At 38.8% G+C, this 21,882-nt stretch overlaps 1 protein-coding gene across 2 annotated transcripts in view; it reads left to right on the top strand.

Annotated features, from left to right (window-relative positions):
• KIF20B (kinesin family member 20B) overlaps window positions 1–21,882 on the top strand; it is an 87,009-nt gene that overhangs the window by 4,289 nt on the left and 60,838 nt on the right. For both annotated transcript variants that reach the window (XM_030569885.1, XM_030569884.1), the window contains exons 2-11: window positions 3,129–3,285; window positions 6,147–6,233; window positions 6,351–6,470; window positions 6,691–6,829; window positions 15,216–15,400; window positions 17,185–17,239; window positions 18,094–18,288; window positions 19,859–19,970; window positions 20,544–20,615; window positions 20,699–20,845. In XM_030569885.1, coding sequence (XP_030425745.1) covers window positions 3,130–3,285; window positions 6,147–6,233; window positions 6,351–6,470; window positions 6,691–6,829; window positions 15,216–15,400; window positions 17,185–17,239; window positions 18,094–18,288; window positions 19,859–19,970; window positions 20,544–20,615; window positions 20,699–20,845 — 1,268 coding nt within the window. In that variant the 5' untranslated portion in view covers window position 3,129. The remainder of the gene's footprint in view (window positions 1–3,128; window positions 3,286–6,146; window positions 6,234–6,350; window positions 6,471–6,690; window positions 6,830–15,215; window positions 15,401–17,184; window positions 17,240–18,093; window positions 18,289–19,858; window positions 19,971–20,543; window positions 20,616–20,698; window positions 20,846–21,882) is intronic.

Raw genomic sequence — 21,882 nt, 5'->3', positions numbered from 1 at the left:
GATTTATGTACACTGTAGGTATTGAGTTATGGATATGCTAGAATTATGACTAAAGTGTGTTTAAACCAAGCATGTCAGACAGAGTTGTTAAATAGGTCTATCAATAAAGTGGGTGTTGACAGCTTATATGTAAATTGAGGTAAACAGGACCATCAAGACAGCAGGGGGAGGTGATGGCAAGAAACAGAACAATTTGCATTTCAGCAAACACCAGATGAGGAAAAAGGAGCACAGAGCTTCCTTCACCCCCAGACTCCCATGTTGTCTTTCTCTCACGTTCAGTAAACTTTACTTTGAGGGGTAACCCCCAGAAGAATATATTTTAAAGGTTTACTGATCTACAAAGACAGGGCTGAACCTTAGTGATTTGAATCAGTGTGCAATATTACTGTATTTTGAAAGTGCATAAAGTGATGTCTTTTCTGAAAGCTAATGACATATAGTGATTAATATAATTGTGAAATAGTGTTAATACATACATCTGGGGAAAAATGGGTACTTAATGATATTTGATGTTTAAAGTCAAGCACTGGTACTGTTGGAATTAAAGTGAATGTTAATTCCATTTAATGTGGCAGGCTAGTAGGTTTTGGTGTCTCAGAGGAACAAACAAACCTTATTATTTCTTTGAGCTGTCCAGGAGATGGGTGGACATTACAGAGCGCACAGTTTTGGGTAAAAAATCAGGACCTGAAGTGTCGACTAGGCCAAAGTTGTGTCCACTTGATTCCACAATTGACTGTAGAGTTGAAAATTCCCTCCCCCTTCAGCTGCAATCGGATCAGGAAGAGGGGGAATGGGGAGGAGGAGTCTGCAGAGCTTCCTTCAGCTGAGGGACAAATCTGGGAGTAGGTCTGACCTGGCCCCAGATGCTGTCCATGGGAAGAGGAAGTCCCATCCTCACCAGCCCAGCTGGGACTAGCAGTTGAGCCTGGTGCAGGGGAAAGAGGCACTGGTTGGGTCTTCCCCAGTCCTGCCTCCTCCCCCACAGTGATTTACTTCTCTTACTTGCCCTGAGCCCACAAAACATAGTGCTGGGGAGGGTCAGAAAGTTGTTTGTTTGTTTGTTTTGTTTTTTTTTGTGAGGAAGCAAAAAATCTGTGGGGGACATAAATTCTGCGCATGCAGAGTGGCAAAAAATTCCTCCAGGAGTACCTCTATATCTTCCCTTGGAAATGTGATGACTAAGCTTAATAGTCCTAGTCTTTTAAATCTCTCCCCATCTGGAAGCTGTTCCATACCCCTAATCATTTTTGTTGACCATCTCTGTACCTTTTCCAATTGGGAATGGGAGACAGGGAATGGATCACTTGATGATTACCTATTCATTTCCTCTGGGGCGCTTGGCATTGGCCACTGTTGGAAGACAGGATACTGGGCTAGATGGACCTTTGGTCTGATGCAGTATGGCCGTTCTTGTGTTCTAATTTGAATATCTTTTTTGAGATGGGGTAATCTGAGCTGCACAACATATTCAAGGTGTTGGTGTACCATATAGTGGCATTATATTTACTGTTTTTTAATAGCTATCCCTTTCCTAATGGTTCCTAACATTTAACTTTTTTTTACTGCTGCAGCACATTGAGCAGATGTTTTCTGAGAACTTGCCATGGTGACTCCAGGATCTTTATTGAGTGATAACAGCTCATTTAGACCCCGTCATTTTGTATATATATCTGGGGTCATGTTTTTCCAGTGTGTGTTACTTTGCATTTGTCCACATTGAATTTAATCTGCCATTTTGTTGCCCAGTCACCCAGTTTTGAGATTCTTTGGTAACTCTTCACCATCAGCTTTGGACTTAACTATCTTGAGTAATTTTGTATCATCTGCAAATTTTGCCACCTCACTGTTTGCTCCTTTCTCCAGATCATTTATGAATATATTGAACTGCACTGGTTCTACTATAGATCCATGTGGGCCACTGCTATTTACCTGTCTCCATCCTGAGAACTGACCATTTATTCCTTCCCTTGGTTTACTATTTTTTTTAACCAGTTACTGGTCCACAAGAGGATCTTCCTTCTTATCCCATGAGTGCTTACCTTGCTTAAGTGACTTTTTTTTTTGCAGGACCTTGTCAAAGGCTTTGTGAAAGTCCAAGTACAGTAGCCGCTGGATCACCTTTGTCCACATGTTTGTTTGCCCCCTCCTCGAAGAATTCTGATAGATTAGTGAGGCATGATTTTCCTTTATGAAAGCTACGTTGACTCTTTCCCCCACAAATCATATTCATTTATGTATCTGGTAATTCTGTTCTTTACTGTAGTTTCAGCCAATTTGCCTGGTACTGAAGTTAGGCTTACTGGCTTGTAATTGCAAGGATCACCTCTGAAAAGTGTGTGTTTTGGTGGTGGTTTTTTGATTATTTAAATTGGTGTTACGTTAGCTATTCTCCAGTCATCTGGTACAGAAGCTGATTTAAGTGATGGGTTACATACTGTAGCTAGGAGTTCTGCAATCCTACTTTTGAATTCCTTCAGAACTGTAGGATGAGTCCCATCTGGTTTTGTGCCTTATTACTGTTTAATTTATCAATTTGTTCCAAAATCACCTCTATTGATGCCTCAGTCTGGGACAGTTCCTCAGGCTTATCATCTGAAAAGAATGTCTCAGATGTGGGAATCTCCCTCACATCCTCAGCAGTGAAGAGTGCTGCAAAGAATTAATTTAGCTTCTTCACAATAGTCTTCACTTTCTTAAGTGCTCCTTTAGCACCTCCATCATCCTGTGGGTCCACTGATTGTTCCTGCTGCTGCTGTATTTAAAATTATTTTTGCTGTTAGTTTCTGTGTCTTTTGCTAGTTGCTTTTCAAATTCTTTTTTGGCCTGCCTATTTATACTTGATGGTGGGTGGTAGCATTGTTGTCAATAGTCTGTATTCTTTTGAATGCTCTCCCTTCATCCTTCCAGGCTGTAGCTCCTCTTTAGCTAACATCTGAAAGTTTGTGTGCACTTCTTGGGGATGTTTTTTTCTCTTTTTGCCCCAGCCTGTTGTTGGAAACTGTATTTATGTTGAAAGTTTGAAAATAAATAAAATACATATAGAAATATAAACTTGTATTATGATGGCTTCTCATGTCTTCAGGCTTACCATGCTATTTAAATAGTTGGCTTTATTTTTGCAGCATGGAACCAGTTTTGGATAAAGCAACAATTATAAGACCATCCTATATTGCTAGTATTGAGCTATCTCCAAGAAATGGACCAGTAAATGTTGAGGACCTTAAAGCAGACCTCTCAGATGAATTTTCCCTAGTTTCTTCAAACTTGGATATAAGCCAGGTGAGAATGTTAAACAGTCTACTTTGTTAATTTAAAAAATGAAATTACTTAAATTGTGAAGCATTTATATATCCTGTTGCTTTAATGATAAAGCAACAACCATATCCATACTTCTGTATAAATAAAAGGGAAACATTTTAAATTAGATGCTATAGTAATGAATTCCTGTATTTGTGCCTTGATAGTCCTGTCGTTGTGTAGTTTGTTTTGTGTTAATCAAAAAAAGATCCCCTAATTATAAGAGGTTAAATTCTGACATCAGAGGCAGAAAAATTCAGATGTTATTTGTTCACGTATATTGACTGGCCTGTCTGTTTTCATCATATTTTGAAGTTAATCTTTTTGCTGGGTACTTTTGATACCAACACACGAAGTGATGATTATAAACAATAACTTGCAGGAAATGTTGGTAAAATCTATAATTGCTTCCTGTCCTGCCCTAGTAATGCAGAAATTAATTACCAGATACAAAGGATAATATGGGGTATGCTGGTGGCTTTTATTTTCAATTACTACTTGGCCTAAACTGCATAGAATATTTTTGTATGCATATTTTTCTATGCCACAAGAAGTCATTTAAAATATTTCATAAGGTTAAGGTGAATTTCTAGAAGGACCAAGTATCAGAGGGGTAGCCGTGTTAGTCTGGATCTGTAAAAGCAGCAAAGAATCCTGTGGCACCTTATAGACTAACAGACGTTTTGGAGCATGAGCTTTCGTGGATGAATACCCACTTCCTCAGATGCATGTAATGGAAATTTCCAGGAGCAGGTATATATATGCTAGCAAGCAAGCTAGAGATAACGAGGTCAGCTCAATCAGGGAGGATGAGGCCCTGTTCTAGCAGTTGAGGTGCAAAAACCAAGAGAGGAGAAACTGGTTCTGTAGTTGGCAAGCCATTCACAGTCTTTGTTCAATCCTGAGCTGATGGTGTCAAATTTGCAGATGAACTGAATCTCAGCAGTTTCTCTTTGAAGTCTGGTCCTGAAGTTTTTTTGCTGCAGGATGGCCACCTTAAGGTCTGCTATAGTGTGGCCAGGGAGGTTGAAGTGCTGTCCTACAGGTTTTTGTATATTGCCATTCCTAATGTCTGATTTGTGTCCATTTATCCTTTTCCGTAGAGACTGTCCAGTTTGGCCGATGTACATAGCAGAGGGGCATTGCTGGCATATGATGGCGTATATTACATTGGTGGATGTGCAGGTGAATGAACCAGTGATGGTGTGGCTGATCTGGTTAGGTCCTGTGATGGTGTCGCTGGTGTAGATATGTGGGCAGAGTTGGCATCGAGGTTTGTTGCATGGATTGGTTCCTGAGCTAGAGTTATTATGGTGCGGTGTGCAGTTACTGGTGAGAATATGTTTCAGGGTGGCAGGTTGTCTGTGGGCAAGGACTGGCCTGCCACCCAAGGCCTGTGAAAGTGTGGGATCATTGTCCAGGATGGGTTGTAGATCCTTGATGATGCGTTGGAGGGGTTTTAGCTGGGTGCTGTATGTGATGGCCAGTGGAGTCCTGTTGGTTTCTTTCTTGGGTTTGTCTTGCAGTAGGAGGCTTCTGGGTACACGTCTGGCTCTGTTGATCTGTTTCCTTATTTCCTCGTGCGGGTACTGTAGTTTTGAGAATGCTTGGTGGAGATTTTGTAGGTGTTGGTCAGTGCTGAGGTACAACCGCATCTGCTCTAACCCCTCAGACAGAGACCAACACCTACAAAATCTCCACCAAGCATTCTCAAAACTACAGTACCCGCACGAGGAAATAAGGAAACAGATCAACAGAGCCAGACGTGTACCCAGAAGCCTCCTACTGCAAGACAAACCCAAGAAAGAAACCAACAGGACTCCACTGGCCATCACATACAGCACCCAGCTAAAACCCCTCCAACGCATCATCAAGGATCTACAACCCATCCTGGACAATGATCCCACACTTTCACAGGCCTTGGGTGGCAGGCCAGTCCTTGCCCACAGACAACCTGCCACCCTGAAACATATTCTCACCAGTAACTGCACACCGCACCATAATAACTCTAGCTCAGGAACCAATCCATGCAACAAACCTCGATGCCAACTCTGCCCACATATCTACACCAGCGACACCATCACAGGACCTAACCAGATCAGCCACACCATCACTGGTTCATTCACCTGCACATCCACCAATGTAATATACGCCATCATATGCCAGCAATGCCCCTCTGCTATGTACATCGGCCAAACTGGACAGTCTCTACGGAAAAGGATAAATGGACACAAATCAGACATTAGGAATGGCAATATACAAAAACCTGTAGGACAGCACTTCAACCTCCCTGGCCACACTATAGCAGACCTTAAGGTGGCCATCCTGCAGCAAAAAAACTTCAGGACCAGACTTCAAAGAGAAACTGCTGAGCTTCAGTTCATCGCAAATTTGACACCATCAGCTCAGGATTGAACAAAGACTGTGAATGGCTTGCCAACTACAGAACCAGTTTCTCCTCTCTTGGTTTTCGCACCTCAACTGCTAGAACAGGGCCTCATCCTCCCTGATTGAGCTGACCTCGTTATCTCTAGCTTGCTTGCTAGCATATATATATACCTGCTCCTGGAAATTTCCATTACATGCATCTGAGGAAGTGGGTATTCATCCACGAAAGCTCATGCTCCAAAACGTGTGTTAGTCTATAAGGTGCCACAGGATTCTTTGCTGCTTTTATAGAAGGACCAAAGTACTTGCAGCAATAAATGAATGAATTACGTAGGGGAGAAGGGACCTAAAATAACTAGTATTTAATGTCTTATCATGCTAATTTTCAGATTAGGCATTCAAACTAAATAGCAATGCTATTAATTGAAGGTAATTTTTTTTATTTTTATTTTAAGAGGAACAGTTTGGATTCCAAGGAACATATACAAGTTTGCCTTCGTATTAGGCCTTTCACAGCAACTGAAAAAGAAAATGAATCTCAGGTATGACTCTTTCTACATAAAACTCAATGTTCTTTTTTACAAAACTTTTTTTTAGCTAAGATGCATATGTACAATTTTTCTCCTGAGCTTAAAAATCATTTTTTTTCCTTTTTACAGGACTGTGTTTCTGTTCAAGACTCAACTAGCATTATATTGAAGGGCCCTAAGAATTCCATGATCTGTCGGCTGAGTGAAAAAAATGTAGGGCAGATGGTGCAGAAATTCACTTTTTCACGAGTAAGCTTCATTTTTGTAATGTGGAAGCTTGTTGACTCTTGCTCTAAATGAGTTTATTTTGTGGTTTTTTTGTTTTGTTTTTTTTTAATTCTTTTAAAACTGGGAACATTTTATATACATTTAACTGATGAAAAGTGCTTAGATGTAAACTGCTCTTTCTTCCCCACCCCCCAAATGGTCCTTCTTAAAACAACTGCAATTGCCTCTTGCTAATGCTTAGGTATTTGGACCTGAAACAACTCAGGAAGAGTTCTTTGACGGTACTGTGAAACAACCAGTACAAGACTTCTTGGAGGGACACAATCGTCTTATTTTCACTTATGGTGTGACAAATGCTGGAAAAACCTATACATTCCAAGGTACTATTAACATTTTCTTGAACCATGAAATTACAAAAATCTGTGTGCAGGCTTCTGAATTAGGCAAATATTATTCAAGTGCCAGAGGTGTGGGGGGGGTGTGTGTGTGTGTGGTGTGTGTGTGTGTGTGTGTGTGTTTTTTTGTTTTTTTTTTTAATTTATTTTTGGCCTGTATATAAGCTCTACCACATTATACATTTATTTGGACTTTGCAACTCTCCATGAATGTACAATAAAACAACTAAAAACTGGTGGTATCAACAAAAACACCTCTTTGTAATGGAGAAGCACACGTATATAATTCAAAATATAAACAGACTATACACAAGTTAAACTGTGAGTGGTGTACCTCCTCATAAGGTCAAGTAGTAACTATCTGCTGAAAGTGACCATTGGCTTCAAATAGAGAGTAGTAGAAATCGATCATAATGGGCAGAAAACAGATGTGTTCTGAAATTTGTTTGCACTTAAATGATAGGTTTCTTTTTAGAAAGAAAAAAGCTTATTTAAAAATCTGAATTTAATACAAAATATGTAAAGGCCCAAATTTATTAGCTCAATACATTTTAAATACAAAAAAAAATATGCTGAATCCATGAGACTATCAACATTTTTTTTAATTAAAGGCTGCTTTTCTATATAAAAAAGATTTTTCTCTTTTCTCCCTCTTCCCCTCCCTCCTCCCCCCCCTCAATTCTAACTTTTGAGGTGAATTTTTGTAAATCTGGCTCAATAGGGCATAGGTGTTGGAACTAGAGTTGTTTAGAGGTGCTGCTGCACTCTGGCTTGAAGTGATTTCTGTCATATACATGGTTTGCAGTTTGATTCAGCACCCCTGCAGTAGGTCATGTTCTGTATTAATGGCTTGATCCTGTGAGGTCTCAGGGCTACGGGGTGCAAGAGACTGGTAAAGTCATCACAAGCATTGGGACCTGGCCTCTGACTCCAAGAGACACCATCTATCTCATAAGGATCAACCACTGAGCCCACCTGGGTGGTCTTACTCCTATTTTATAGTATCTCCTTACCTGAGCTCTGATTGGCTCATTTGAATCGGAATATTTGATTCCAGCCCAACATGGAAACTTACTCTCCAGCTCATGGTAAAACATTGATCTGCCATACCAGCCCATGGTTCTGGGTACTTCAAGAAATGTCCTTGTTCTCAAATGTCTGCCTCAGTTTCTAAAGAAATAAAATGCTGCAGTGTTAAAATGGGTTATACCAGCTGAAGTCATGGATTGGTTTTGGTTTTTTGTTTTTCCTGGGATGGGGTGGTTCAGGGAGTAATGTAACAAGGGAGAATGAACAGTGTGTGGAACCAGGAAGGAGCAACACTAGTGTCAAAGCAGTATATTGTGGGAAGAAGGGACAAGGTTCTTCAGAGTGCAGCCTATAGTGTTGATTTCAGCACCCAGGGACTGGAGGAGGAAAAACTGCCATGGCTGCAGTTCGTAAAAAAAAGACGGTTTTCAGATTATTCTCAAGAAATTCCTGTACCACTGGAAGGAAGGAACATGTGCCAAATGTAAATAGTGCAGCAAAGAGATACAAAGCATGATTGTCAGAATGAAACAACATTATGAAAATACTCCTCAGAAGGCAATGACTGAAGATGAAGATGATGATGTAGACAAATCTGAACAATCTGGATCAATTGGTTAGTGAACATATATTTTTGCACCATTTTATGAGCTGTTTACCATGTCTTACTGTGCTAGTAAATGATAAGCACAAATGTATGAAAATGTATATTTGGGTGAATTATTTGTGAATTCAAAAGATGTTTATCAATTACCTTTTTTTAAATTGTTACTGATGGGCTTCTGAAACACAATTTTTTAAATTGCTCAATATAATCAAACATCCTAAGTGAAGATTTCCTGTTTAAAAGTGAAGTTGTATTAGGCATTTATGAATTTTAGCATTTAAAACTCTTTTCAAGCAGTTTGGCGTTACTCCAGATAAGGTTCTAAATAGATTTAGATAATCCTTATTTTGCTATAAAATTGGATTTAAAATAAATTGTGATAGAAACAGCTTTGAGGAGGAATCTTTCACTTACAATCTAAATAAAATAATACAGTGCATTTAGTACTCAGTGAGTGAGAGTAACTTTTTTTCTTTATCATTTTTGTTTCAGGTCCAGTTAATTCATAAGGGGTTATGAACATCCATTATCTGTAACAACTACAACTTCAGAGTCATCTACTGATACCACCAATAGTGCTGCAACTAAAAATACATGAGACAGTAACTACCTGTATTTATTTATCTTTAACCAAAAAAATTTCTTCAAGTAAAACCATGGATGAGTTCATAATCAAGACCAGCAAATTCCAGCAATATTCTGTAGATGAAAAGATTGCTTAATTCATGTATACAAGAAATTCTTCGTTTCATCTTGTTCAACACAACTATTTCATTGACATGGTTCAGTCATTACGACCAGGCTACACTCCACCCAGAAAACCAGACATCTCTAAAAGGTTGCTGGATACAGTGTATGAGAAGGAATTCTGAACAGTGTGCAGAAAACATTGATGGAATTTTTAGTTAATCAGAGTCTTGATGGGTATAGCAATGTACACAATGATCCAGTAATATGTGATTGTGTGATGACAAGATGGGGTTGTCCATCTTACAGAAATGATTAATACATCAAGAAATGCCCATACAGCAGAATAATTAGAAGTAGTAGCAGCAAAAGCTATAACAAACAAAAATCAAGTGTGTAGGTTGGTTGTAGATAATGCTGCAAATGTAAGAAAGATGAGGAAAAAAATCCAGGAAACAAATCTAAGAGACAATGATGAGAAATGTATTATGAGTGCAGTGCTTATTTGATGGGGTAGTTTTCTTTGCCAAAGACTTCAGTACTACTCGGGAATAAAGGAAAATGTTGAAACTGCACAATACTTCCATAACAATCACTTTGCTTCAGCTTCTCTGACCAGAGAAGGAGAATCAAAACTAATTTTTCCTCAGGCTGTATGATGGAATTCAGTGTCTAACTATTTTGAGCTGCATCTTAAGAACTGGCTTACTCTATTATTTTGTCACGATTTTTCTTCACAAATTGATGGAACTATCACAGTCAACATCAGACTAAAGAGAATTGTGGAAGATAGGTTTCAGTATATTTCCTTAGCTTTGGACAAACTGCAGAAAGATGACTACTGTATCACCGATGCAGTCGAGTTTTGGAAGGAACTAAAGGAGACACTGAAGAAAGGAAATTGCAGGCAGTAAAGAAGCAGATGTATCAAGCACTTGCTCTACCTCCATTTTCTTGCTAATAGTCTCAACCCAGTATACTGGGGTAGAAGCCTAACTGCTGAAGAAGATGCTGTTATGACATGCGTATCTAATAATCACCTATTGGTCATGCCAACCATAACAAATTTCAGGACTGGAGGTGAACCATTCAAGCAGTACGTGCTTGTAAGTCACACCACTGAATTGAAGGAAGTCCTAGCTGAAGTCCTGGAACCAGCATTTAATTGCTAATCCAGCTTTTGAAAACAGTAGCCTCTTCTGCAGGCACAGGGAATATGTTCATTATTTGGACTAATTCATCCAAAGTTGAGATATTGATGGGGAATTGAAAAAGCAGGAAAACTCGTCTTGTTCTTCCAGTTGATGAATGAATACAAGAAAGGAGGGGATGAGCTGTATTAGTTTTTAAAAATTTGAAAGATAGCCTAAGTAGCTTAGATGGGTCATTTTCAAGAGACCTAGACAACTAGTAACTTTAGCTCCAGTCACTTTCACTTAAGCATATTTGAAAAATTTCCCAGGCTGACCTGACAATTTAATTCACTGACTACAGTTAATCCCTCTACTGATAAATCTTTAATACATCATTTAGTCATATTGTGGAACTTGTCTTGATAAGAGAAGTTTGTATGTAAAACATTTTAGGTTTTGTTTAATAAAAATTTATATGCTGTTTTGTTTGATTAAATTCTGTTTGCCATCCTAATGTGGCTTGACACAAATGTGTAAAACATTTATACCTCTACCTTGATATAACGCTGTCCTTGGGAGCCAAAAAATCTTACTATGTTTATAGGTGAAACCAAACTTGCTTTGCTTCACCAGAGCATGCAGCCCCGTCCCCTTGAAGCACTGCTTTACCACATTTATATCCGAATTTGTGTTTATATTGGGTCATGTTAAATCAAGGTAAAGGTGTATTAGGTAAATAAGCAATATAGCATTCACTATTTTCTAACATACTAAAATGTACAATTAAGTAATTATAAAGCCTAATATTTTCAAATTCTTATTAAATGTGTATATAGTTTACCAGCCTAGGTAGCAAAAAGATGTACCAAATCTCATGTAAAGGCACAATTTACTTGTGAATCAACATGTTTAATGGTTATAATAACCAATAAAAGTGCACTTCTTTTTTTAGAAAATACCTGAAGTACAAATGGAAAAGCTGATTACAATTGATTATTTAAATTGACTCTTTCCACTTGATTTAAAGTACTTCGATTTAAATCAATCTATGCTGCTCCAATAGTGCAATATTTTTGTACTGTTAACAATCATCATCATTGCAGACCAGCAGATGTCATCCTTCCTTTAGTTCCAGAAATTTTCCTGTAAAAGGAAGGAAAATAGGACATACCTAGTCTTGTGTGAATTCAATCATAGATCATAATTAACAAAACAGCTGTGGCTGCTGTATTAGGTGTTAATTATCTAGAAATACCAGGTAGATTGACAGCACTATTCTGATTGCTTTTTATTGAAACAATTAAACAATTGCTTTATTAGCAGTAGTAATCTTTTTACAGATTACTTCCTGAAGAACAGGTGATAGGTTATGGTTAATGAGCACTGGCAACTCTTCCAGATGGTCATTAATCTCAGGAATTGCTCTTGCTCAAATATGTAAGAATTGATTTCTGATCTCAAATAGATAACCTGAAAGTTGCAAAAAGTTTAGCAGTGTTATCTTAACACTCTGCAGAGTGTTATGTATTGTGGTGTTTCTGAAAAGCTGCAAAATATAGCAAAGCTCTCAGTTCAAAATAGTAAAATGTATGAGACTGGCAGAGAATATGAAAAGTACACCAAATTTAATATATTGAAATCACTTTTTTTTAACTTCCTAGTATTACAAATAACAGAACTGGAGAAAAAGCCTTTTTCGTTTTGAACTGTATAGATAGTGCATTTGATAGTACTTTCTGTATAGTCGGCTTAATGGCTTCCCTCAATGGAGTTAGCCAGCTTCTACTGGTGTTTTGTGAGGGTCTTTCCAACAGCAACAGGGGGACAATTATATCTTATTAAAAAAAAAAAAAAAACCTGTAAAAACACAGTGCTGGAGGTGGGTTGGAGAAGGGGGGCAGATATGACACTGAAATTCTTTCAAACTGGCTAGATTTCAAGTTAATGATATCTGAAACCACTCCCTTACAATGTCCCAATGAGCAGTAGCCGCAACATAGCCTCTTGGTATCACCACTACTTCTTTATATTTAGTACAGCTGCCAGCACCAGAGACACAGGGTGCTAGGGTAGTGCTGCACTTTATGCTTTTAAAAAAGTGTATTTAAAATGGACAATGTGATATAGTATACCTCGGGGGAGCATCTTGTAACCCCCATATTCCTCTTTTTTTTTTTTTTTTTTTTTTTTTTTTTTTAATATATAATCGTAATCTTACCTTATGAGGCCTGCTTTATATGTATCTGGGGCAAGGTTATGATCTGCTGAAGGTAATTTCTCTCTCTCCATATATATATATTAATACATATGAAGTTATGAGAATTGTGCTGTATGGTTGTCACTAAAACATGTTGTAAGTTGAGGAATCAGCCAGATATTCGCTCCCCAGAGGCAACAGAAAGGAAAGTAACCAACCCCCGGGTGGGGTTTCAAACAACCCATTCACAACAATTGTCCAGCAAGGAAGCTACAATTGAGTGACTCACCTGCATGAGGCCACACCATGGAAGTTGCTCAGCCTTGTGTGGAGACTCAGCAGTGCCCCTAGACGTGCCTGGACTTGTGTTTTTCCAAGCACAAAAAGCAGACACATATTGGGCCCTTCTCCTGCCCCTACGTATGATGCAAACTACTAAGGGCTTGTCTACACTGGCAATTTACAGCGCTGCAACTTTCTCACTCAGAAGTGTGAAAAAACACCCCCCTGAGCGCAGTAAGTTTCAGTACTGTAAAATGGCAGTGTAGACAGTGCACCAGCTACACCCCTCGTGGGGGTGGGTTTTTTTGTTATTCCTTCAGAGCACTGCAACCACTCAAGCCTCATTGAAGCACTAGCCCATTGACACTGAAAAAACAAGACTCCAACAGAGGAGAATGGCCCAGGTTTAAAGAACAAATCTGTATATTAAGGACTGCAATATCCAGTAGGGGGAGAAGCTGCTTAATCTAGATGTTTCCCAGTCTAACAGAGTTGAGAGTTTAGACTGTGTGCTTATCTTTTTATTTCTTTTGGTAACTAACTCTGACTTTTTGCCTATCACTTAAAATCTCGTTTTATAGTAAATGCAGTGGTTTAACTGTTTATCTTTACCAGTAAGTTTGTGGCAAATCTGTCAGGGTTTGCAAAGGCTAGTGTATATCCACTTTCCATTGCTGAAGTGGTGAACCAATTAATAAATCTGCACTGCCCATCATGAGAAGCGCAAGATGGTATATTCCTGAGGTACAGAGTTGGGGGGATTTGGCTTTAGTGCTTTCTCTGTGTGATTCATGAGTGGCTCTGGGAGCATTCATGCAATGTAGCTGGGTGTGTGGGGCTCCACATGCTGTTGCGCTGACTACAGTGCCTGAAAGGGCTTGCTGCTGGTCACTAGTAAAGCACTGTGAGACAGCCCAGGCTGGAGAGAGGTTAAGCGGTCCCACAGTCCTAGGCTGCACCCCAGAGATCCTGTCAGTTAAAAGAATTCTAACACTACAAAGTGCCTTTTAGTCACTGGTCACGAATGCAAGGTGCTTGTGAAAGAGAAGGGGTGTGAAACCATAGTGCAGGTAAGTGGAGTAAAATGCCTTCCAGATTGCTTTGCCCGCACACATGTATTCTTGCCTTCTGCTCTAGTCAGACTCTCCTGAGCAAAAACTCTGTTAATCACACTGTCACACAGTGTTACGGTTTTGAGACTTAGGCAAATTGCCACCAGAGAGATAAATGAGATCACTTGTTTAAGTTATGTATCTTCCTGTCTGAAGGCAGGATACTCCATCTTGTACGTTACACTTATCAAGTGTACTTGGAGAGAGGTGGTAGTGAGTAAACCTCCCTCCTTGGTCAAGTAAGAAAATAAAAGGTACTGTGACCTGAGCTGCTGTTCTGAGTTTGATAGTTAATGCCATGGTCTTATTTCCCCCCTTCAAGTATTATCAATATAATTTCTCACTTTTGGTCTAATTCTGCTAATTGGCTTACATGACCATCCCTTCTAATCACTGAACGCTCATGCCAAAGGGCATATGGGGAGAACAAGGGAAATATCTGTATTGATATATAATTTGGTTTACCTGCTCGATTCTGTCTGACTAAAAAGTGAATTAAAAGGCATGGTTAGGAAGAGCAAGCAGGAACAAAAAATAGTTAGAAGATCTCTCAGGGTAAACAATTGCTAAGGAATAATGGGTGGGCAACCAAGTGGGAAGAGGTTCCTTTCGGGCACCAACAAAAAATTACACAGTTGTATTATCAGTGCCAGAGCCTAGAGATCAAAAGGACCATAAATAGTTAATTCTGAGGGAGGGGAGTTGCCAGCTGCTGTTGGAGCTTAGATGCTGCTAGTGACAGACACAGGCGGAGAATGCAGGAGGGCCGTCTGTCTCTGCCTGAGGTAAAGGATGGGATTGCAGGTAGGAGGGAGAGAATCCGGGTTAAGTGGAACCTTCATAAACTTTCAAGGAAAGGATAAAGTGTAGGTAAGACCAGATGTGTAATAGCTTTTGTTGTCTTAACCCTTTTCTCTTTGGATGGATAAACATCCATGAAGCTGTTTGAGTTGCTTTAATCAGTCACTGGTCAGAGTCTACTGTACAGAAGTTTCTTGCAGGTGCCAAATACAATTGGACCTGTTGGGTTAACACAGTTGGAAACAAGAGGGGCAGCAACCCAGATAGTCAGTCCAACCAAGATTGAACTGTGGGCTTCTACACTTGAGAGAAGTGAAGCCTGTTGCCTGAAGGGTGCACTTGAGGGACTACAAAGGTATTTAAGGTGCAGCTTGCCTTGTAACTATGATGGCATATGAGGGGGAAAAGACCTCTACTTCCTTTTTACTGCCTGAAGGGAAAGTTGAGTTCTAACTTTTTCACCAATGTCTTGCTTTCCAAGAGCCTATAGGGCCTTGATATAACTCTTGTATTTTGATTACAGGGACAGAAGCTGACATTGGTATTCTGCCAAGAGCTATGGATATGTTGTTTAAAAGCATTCATGGCAAACTGTATCCAGATATGGATTTCAAACCCCTTCGATGTAGAGATTATATAAGGCTGACTAAAGATCAAGTGAGAGAAGAAATTGCTGTTAAAAATTCAATACTTCGTCTAACGAAAGAGGTATGGCAAAACTTTTTGTATGGCGCGCGTGCACACAGATCATATGTGTATACACACGCAACTGAGTTTGTAAGATTGATCTTTTCGTGACAGTAAGGTGAGGCAGCAGTCAAACATGGATGTGGCTAAAAGTTTGGATATGGAAACTTTGTAGAAATGAAAAGGAAGACTTTTTTGGAACAGGAAGATGGGATTTAGTATAAGGAGTGGATTGAAATGGGTTTTCTGATGGAGCTTCACCCAGTTATTCCTACCTTTGCTGCTGTTCTGCCCTGGAGTATAGTGAAGCAGCACTGTATTCTTGGGTTGTGGTAAGAAAAAAGTTATCTGGAATGCTGACGTTCCAGAGTGGCCTAGTCTTCTGTTAACATAAACATCAACTAGCTGAGTGACTTGAAATGTAAATGGCATCTACCATGATATAGAAACAAAATTCTAAAGTGCATGAAACATCACAAACAAAAATGAACAGGAGGTGGGAAGTTGGGACTACCTGGAGAGAGTTGCCCTTTCTTTATAAAGGCAGATTGAAAATTAACCCAAATAAATGCCAGGCTGTCCTCTGGATATTCTAGTGGTGGTACTTTTGGTGAGATGGAGCACATTTATTGTGTGATCTTTAAAAGCAAAGTTTAAAAGCAAAGCTTTCCAGTAAAATCTCTTAAATGTGATTACAAACTTGTATAAAGAGAGCACAGAAAATATCAAAGATTTTTTTAAAACTAAAACATCGATTTGGGAGATTACAGGCAAAAATCTTAAGTTAAAACAAAGTTCCAACATATGGATTCTTATATTTCAGTCAGCACCTAACACATTTTAAAGACATCAGAAAAGTAGATGTGTGTTTTTGCTTATGTTTTTGAATCTGGGTGCCGGAGCAGTTAAAAGGGTAGAGGAAAGTACCAGACACAGGTTGGTGAAGGTGAGAAAGTAGAATAGACTGGGGAGAGATGTCTTGTAACCTATGCTTGGTGGTTGAAATCGTGGCCCCACTGAAATCAGTGGAAAAACTGCCATTTTATGTCAGTGGGGCCAGGATTGTGCCTGTGTGTATAAAGTTAAAAATCCTCTTTGATGTTTTAGTAATATAACCACTTGGCTTTTGTGGCTGTTGCATGAATCAGTTGATGGGATATCAGCTTATCATGGGGATATAAAGAACCTCACTTTTGATCCATGTTGTTTTTCTTTTGAAGGTTCACTGTACTTGCATTTATAGTTCTTGGTAGATGAATTCAATTTCTGCTATTGGCAGCCATACTGTGTGTGTTACCATTACAAAACTGGATATTGGAAGTATACATAAACTTAAGTATTAGCAGTAGGAATTCCTCTTCCTTTGATTTTACAAGTATAAGTTTAGCAAAAAATGGTACCTCATAGTCGTTGGAATCTAATTTTTTTTAATTTCAGCTTGAAACAGACTTTAGCATGGTCTCTTAACAGGATATGTGGTGATACAATCATTTAGCTAAGCTCTTCAAGTGAGCATTCTAGTTTTTTGTTGCTGTTCCAAGTTTGTTAGTCTGAATGCAGCCCATTAGAAATTTGGAGGTGCGGTTCTCTAGTCTTGTGACATTAGCAACCACTGGAAACTTCATGTGGCCAGTAAACTTCTATTGGCGTATCGTTGCTAAAATTGATTGGCCTTCAGTGGAGCCGTAGTACTATGTTGCAAAATTAATGGATTTAAATACCTAATATTATTTTATTGACCGTGACATAAGGACAAAATTATTTTAAAATCGATCTTTGTTCCTTCTTTTGTACTTGTTTTATAGGTAGACTCTCAAAATACCATAAACAATCACAGCAAAACTTCAGAATCATCTGAAGGTATGTTCTATATTAAAACCATTTAATTCCCCTGCCCCCTTCTTTTATTTAAGAGGCTGAGGGCCATTCTCTAGATCAGTGATTCACTTGGAGCCCAGGTTTCTGGTAGATGAAAGTGTTTTGTCATTTGACAGCAATTGCGCTGTGTGAAACAAATTGGTCTATATATAGTTTCTTGTGGATGGGTCTCATGACACAAACCACTCCAATTGTTAGACTTGTCAGAGACCAAAGATAAAGTTGATAAGAAGACTGCAGTACTCATCTAGGTCTGAATTAAGGCAGACTGCAGAGTAGGATGTGGCTGGGGTAGAGGGGAAACCTGTCCTGCTGGTAATGGTGGTATTTCTAGTGCTGTCATCATAGCAACTCTTATAAGCACTTACTTATAATTAAATTTATTCTATGAGGGTGGGGAAATCCAAAAATAAGCCCTATAGATTGACAATATTATTTGATATATCTATGTTTTTTTTAAAAGGAAAGATTTAAAAGTAGTGTTAATTTAAACAAGTATGTTCTGAAGATGTTAGTTCAAGTATATAATAAAACTTGGTATTAAACCAATTATTGCCACTGAATAAGAACAGGTGAGCTTCAGTGATTGTCATGATAAAATGTAATGTAGGTAGGTAGAGATTCACAGTTGACCAAAAAATGTTTTTTTGCTTATTGATCACAATTGCTTCTTACTGTTGTAAAGTAGTCTGATCTGATCCAAGTTCATATTTTGTAATATCTAATTTAGTCAATTCTGTGCTGAGATATAACTTGAGCTAAAAGTTAATTATCATATTGCTTTAAAGGCTTCATTTGAGCAGGGCATTTGTGTAACTGAATAAATGTTTTGGCAGACTTGGAAGAACTCCTAAAAGAACCTGAACAACCTAACACGAGTGTGGCAAGCTACATGAAATTTTCTGTTTGGGTTTCCTTTTGTGAGATTTACAATGAGTGCATTTATGACTTGCTACTCCCAGTGTCAAATGACAAGAAAAGAAAGGTGCTACGTCTTGCTCAAGACATCAAAGGCTGCTCTTATGTAAAAGGTAACTGACATATCATAACCAGCATAATAAGTGGTAACTTGTTTGAATTTCAGGTGTATTCATCCTGGTGCCAGCATTGAAGAATGTGAATTAACTTTGTAGTAGGATAAGGAATGTCTTTACTTTGTGTATCAAGCGTGAGTAATCCTTTCTGAAAATGGCAATGTTTCCAAGTTTTCACTCCCCCAAATTTAAAGTGCTTGTGTATGTGTACATATGTGCATGCACTTTATTAGGAGGTTTTCCACAATGTTCCCCTAATTTCCAGAGTGCACTTCCTAGGGTCCTGTATCCCATTTCATAACTTTCTCTGTAGAAAATTCTTTTCCCGAAGTCTATTTTTTCCTAATACCATAAATGTTAGAAACAAAACTGAAGAAAGCTGTTTGTTTGATTTTACATAGTATCTTTTTTGTTTTTAACAAAAGAATTCCAGAGACATCAAAAAGCAGAACTAAGTGTAGGAAGAGTCTCATGCCATGTAATATCTCTGTCTGGTGAAAGCTCAGCCACACAATTATAATAGGCTTCCCTCAAGAAAGGAGCTGTCTTCAAATCTCTCAGGCTACACTGATCACAACTAAGTTGAATTATTCATGGAAATTCTGCAAGGGCTGACTTGCCTGCTTGCACCCCAGGCAGGCAGAGAGACCTAACCAGGTGCAGTTTAGAAGGCCCAATAAGGGTTTATTTGTGCGTGTTGGGCATGATGGTGGTGTGAGCTTTTTTTTTCCACCCCCTTTGGAAAGTATAGCTTCAGCCCCTAACAGTACATCTATTCTACAATTAAAAACCCATGGATAAGTCCATGTCAGCTGACTCAGGCTAAGGGGCTGTTTTAACTGCAGTGTAGATGTTTTGGGCTCGGGCTGGAACCTGGGCTCTAGGTCCCTGCGAGGTAGGAGGGTCTGTCCAAACATCTACGCTGCAGTTAAACAACCTCTTAGCCCAAGCCCAAGTCAGCTGGCCTGTGCAAGCTGCAGGTGCCTAATTGCAGTGTAGACCTACCCTAAAAAGTTAAACTGGTGTACATGCCACTTCCTGTCTACAGAGATTCTAAACATGCATTTTATACAGGATCAGAAAAGGTCTTACAGCCATGTCTTAGTACATACCATTACACTGAGGGCTACATCAACTCAAGAATACAAGGCTGCATAAACTAAACAAGAAACAAAATTTGATTTAACTTTTGATTTTTGTCACAGTCCAGTATTACTTTGAGAGCTATTGCTGGCTAATTTTACTGTATTTTTCCCGTGTTTTTAGTTAACAGAAGTTACCATCTTAATATTGCTTGAAGTTCTCTTGTGGTGGTTTCAGGTACAAGCACTGTTGCGTTTATCAATATGGGTTTCACTATTTTGTAGACTCAAAATACTGATCAATGACTTTTTTCAGTAAGATTGATTCCATTGATTGCAAAGAGTTGTCAAGTGTGATTGCCATTTTCACAAGAGGGCATGCTAAAGCAAAAACGCAGTCTAAATGAAAGTATTATTCTAGTGCTAATCAAGATATATGTATTAAATAATGTATGGCCCATGAAATCTTGGTATTTCCTTTCAAGATCTGCAGTGGATTCAGGTTTCTGATTCAAAAGAAGCTTTTAAACTTCTGAAGCTCGGGTTGAAGCACCAGAGTATTGCTTGCACAAAACTGAATACTTACTCCAGTAGAAGGTGAGAGAACTGTTGTTGGTATTGTTCAATATAGGGTAGTAGAATACACAAACCACACTGACCAATTTTTAAAATCTCTGTGGAGCTTGTGTTGATGAGAGAGTCCAGACCTTTTAGCTTCCGCATTTGGCCTACTTTAATGGTGAACAAAAACTGCAATTTTTGCTCAAATCTTGCAATAAGATTGACCTACATAAGAACTGAACACCTTTTTGCTGAAATGCCCTCCTTGAAGGTAAGGCATTTAGCTGTTAAGTTTGTTTGCCTTTATATTCCAGTCTCATTTGGGGTTTGAAAAGTCCTTGGGCTTCTAATAATAAATAGAATGTTGAGTATGGGGTAGTCTGCTACTTGGCCTGTTCAAGCAATTAAAAAAAGGCTGCATTTAGGTCTCAAGTGTATATTCTCATACACACACTCATGCTGTAACATGAACATTTACCTTAACACCCTATCTTCAATCATGAAATTCTCCCCACACAGGCATTATAGAGACTAAAATGTTTTGATTTTAAGTAATGTTGAAATTAGACCAGTGTTTTTTCTTTTTTTAAATTTGTATCTATCTTTTAGTCACAGCATATTCACTGTTAAAATGTTAAAGATTGAAGATTCTGAAGCACCTAATGTAACACGAGTCAGTGAGTAAGTGTGTTTATTTCAAAGCTAACATTTTGCTGACTTCAAAACGTCTGAAAAGCAAAATAACTATTAATCTGTATTTTCAGATTGGCGCTCTGTGATCTTGCTGGCTCAGAGAGATGTACCAAGACACGCAATGAAGGTGATAGATTGAAAGAGAGTGGAAATATTAACACCTCTCTACTGATTTTAGGCAAATGCATCAATGCACTCAAGAACAGTCAACAGTCAAAGTAGGTGCTATACCTTTAGCTGTTCTATAAAGCCACAATTTTTTCTTTCTACAACATGTAGCACAAATGTTAACTGTAGTTACGTTGGAAAAAGCAGTTTGATAAATTTTCCACTCTTCAGCCCAAATGTGCAAAATTTCTGGGAAGTCTGATTAAACACACTAAGGAGTAGTTTTTTGAAAATGTAGCAGTTAATACACTTTTTAGACATTTTGCTATTCATTCTGATTATTCAAAATTTGTAGGAATTTGAATAAATTTGCTTAGTCTTCCATGACTAGTGACTGCTTTATTTGTAAACCAAGCTTTGTGGCAGGAAACCCCTTCGCTCTTCCTGAGCTGTACACTTGTCTGCTTGTGCTTGGTTATTGGAAGTCAGGACCAGCATTAAGGTACAGGCCAGGCTGGTGAAGCACCAGAGGTTCTCGGCAGAGAAGGTGGATTGGGGGCCGGGGGAGGACTGCATCTAGCAGTAGGTCAAATTCTAAATATGGAAAGGAATCTTCAATCTTAGGACAGTGCAGAGAGTAGCTGCCCTTGGACAACTGTGGCTATAATTAATAGATATCTCTGGACACCATACCACATCACAATGGTTTTACCTCAATCCATTACCCTTTTCTCTAAAGGGCTAGCATAAAGCCCATGTACCACTTAAGTTCCTCATACGCCCTCAGACTAGAGTAAATGGTTCATAAGGCTCGTGTTGGCTCTGCACAGGGTGGCATTAAATTAGGGAGACATCATCAATTAGAAATCCTGCAGTCTTGTGATTCAGCAACTCTTCTTTCTCTGCATGCTCACCCCCATTACTGTATGGGAGAACCACACAACCACTACACAGGAGAAATAGTGAAACTGGCTAAGTACAAAGTGCTGTCAAGTACGTACTTTGTTTGCTGCAGCTTTCTCCAATTTTACAGTAATGTGAGAGGTACTAAAAATACCTATAAGAAGTAGAATCTTTAGAAGTGTGATAGCTTACTATCATACTAACACATTTTTAATGCTTAAATTTCTAAGACCTAATGTGGTCT

Source organism: Gopherus evgoodei, chromosome 7 (assembly GCF_007399415.2).
Source record: "Gopherus evgoodei ecotype Sinaloan lineage chromosome 7, rGopEvg1_v1.p, whole genome shotgun sequence".
Classification (NCBI taxonomy): domain Eukaryota; kingdom Metazoa; phylum Chordata; order Testudines; family Testudinidae; genus Gopherus; species Gopherus evgoodei.
The sequence above is the reverse complement of the archived record's forward strand: the minus strand, read 5'-3'. Positions and strand labels throughout refer to the sequence as shown.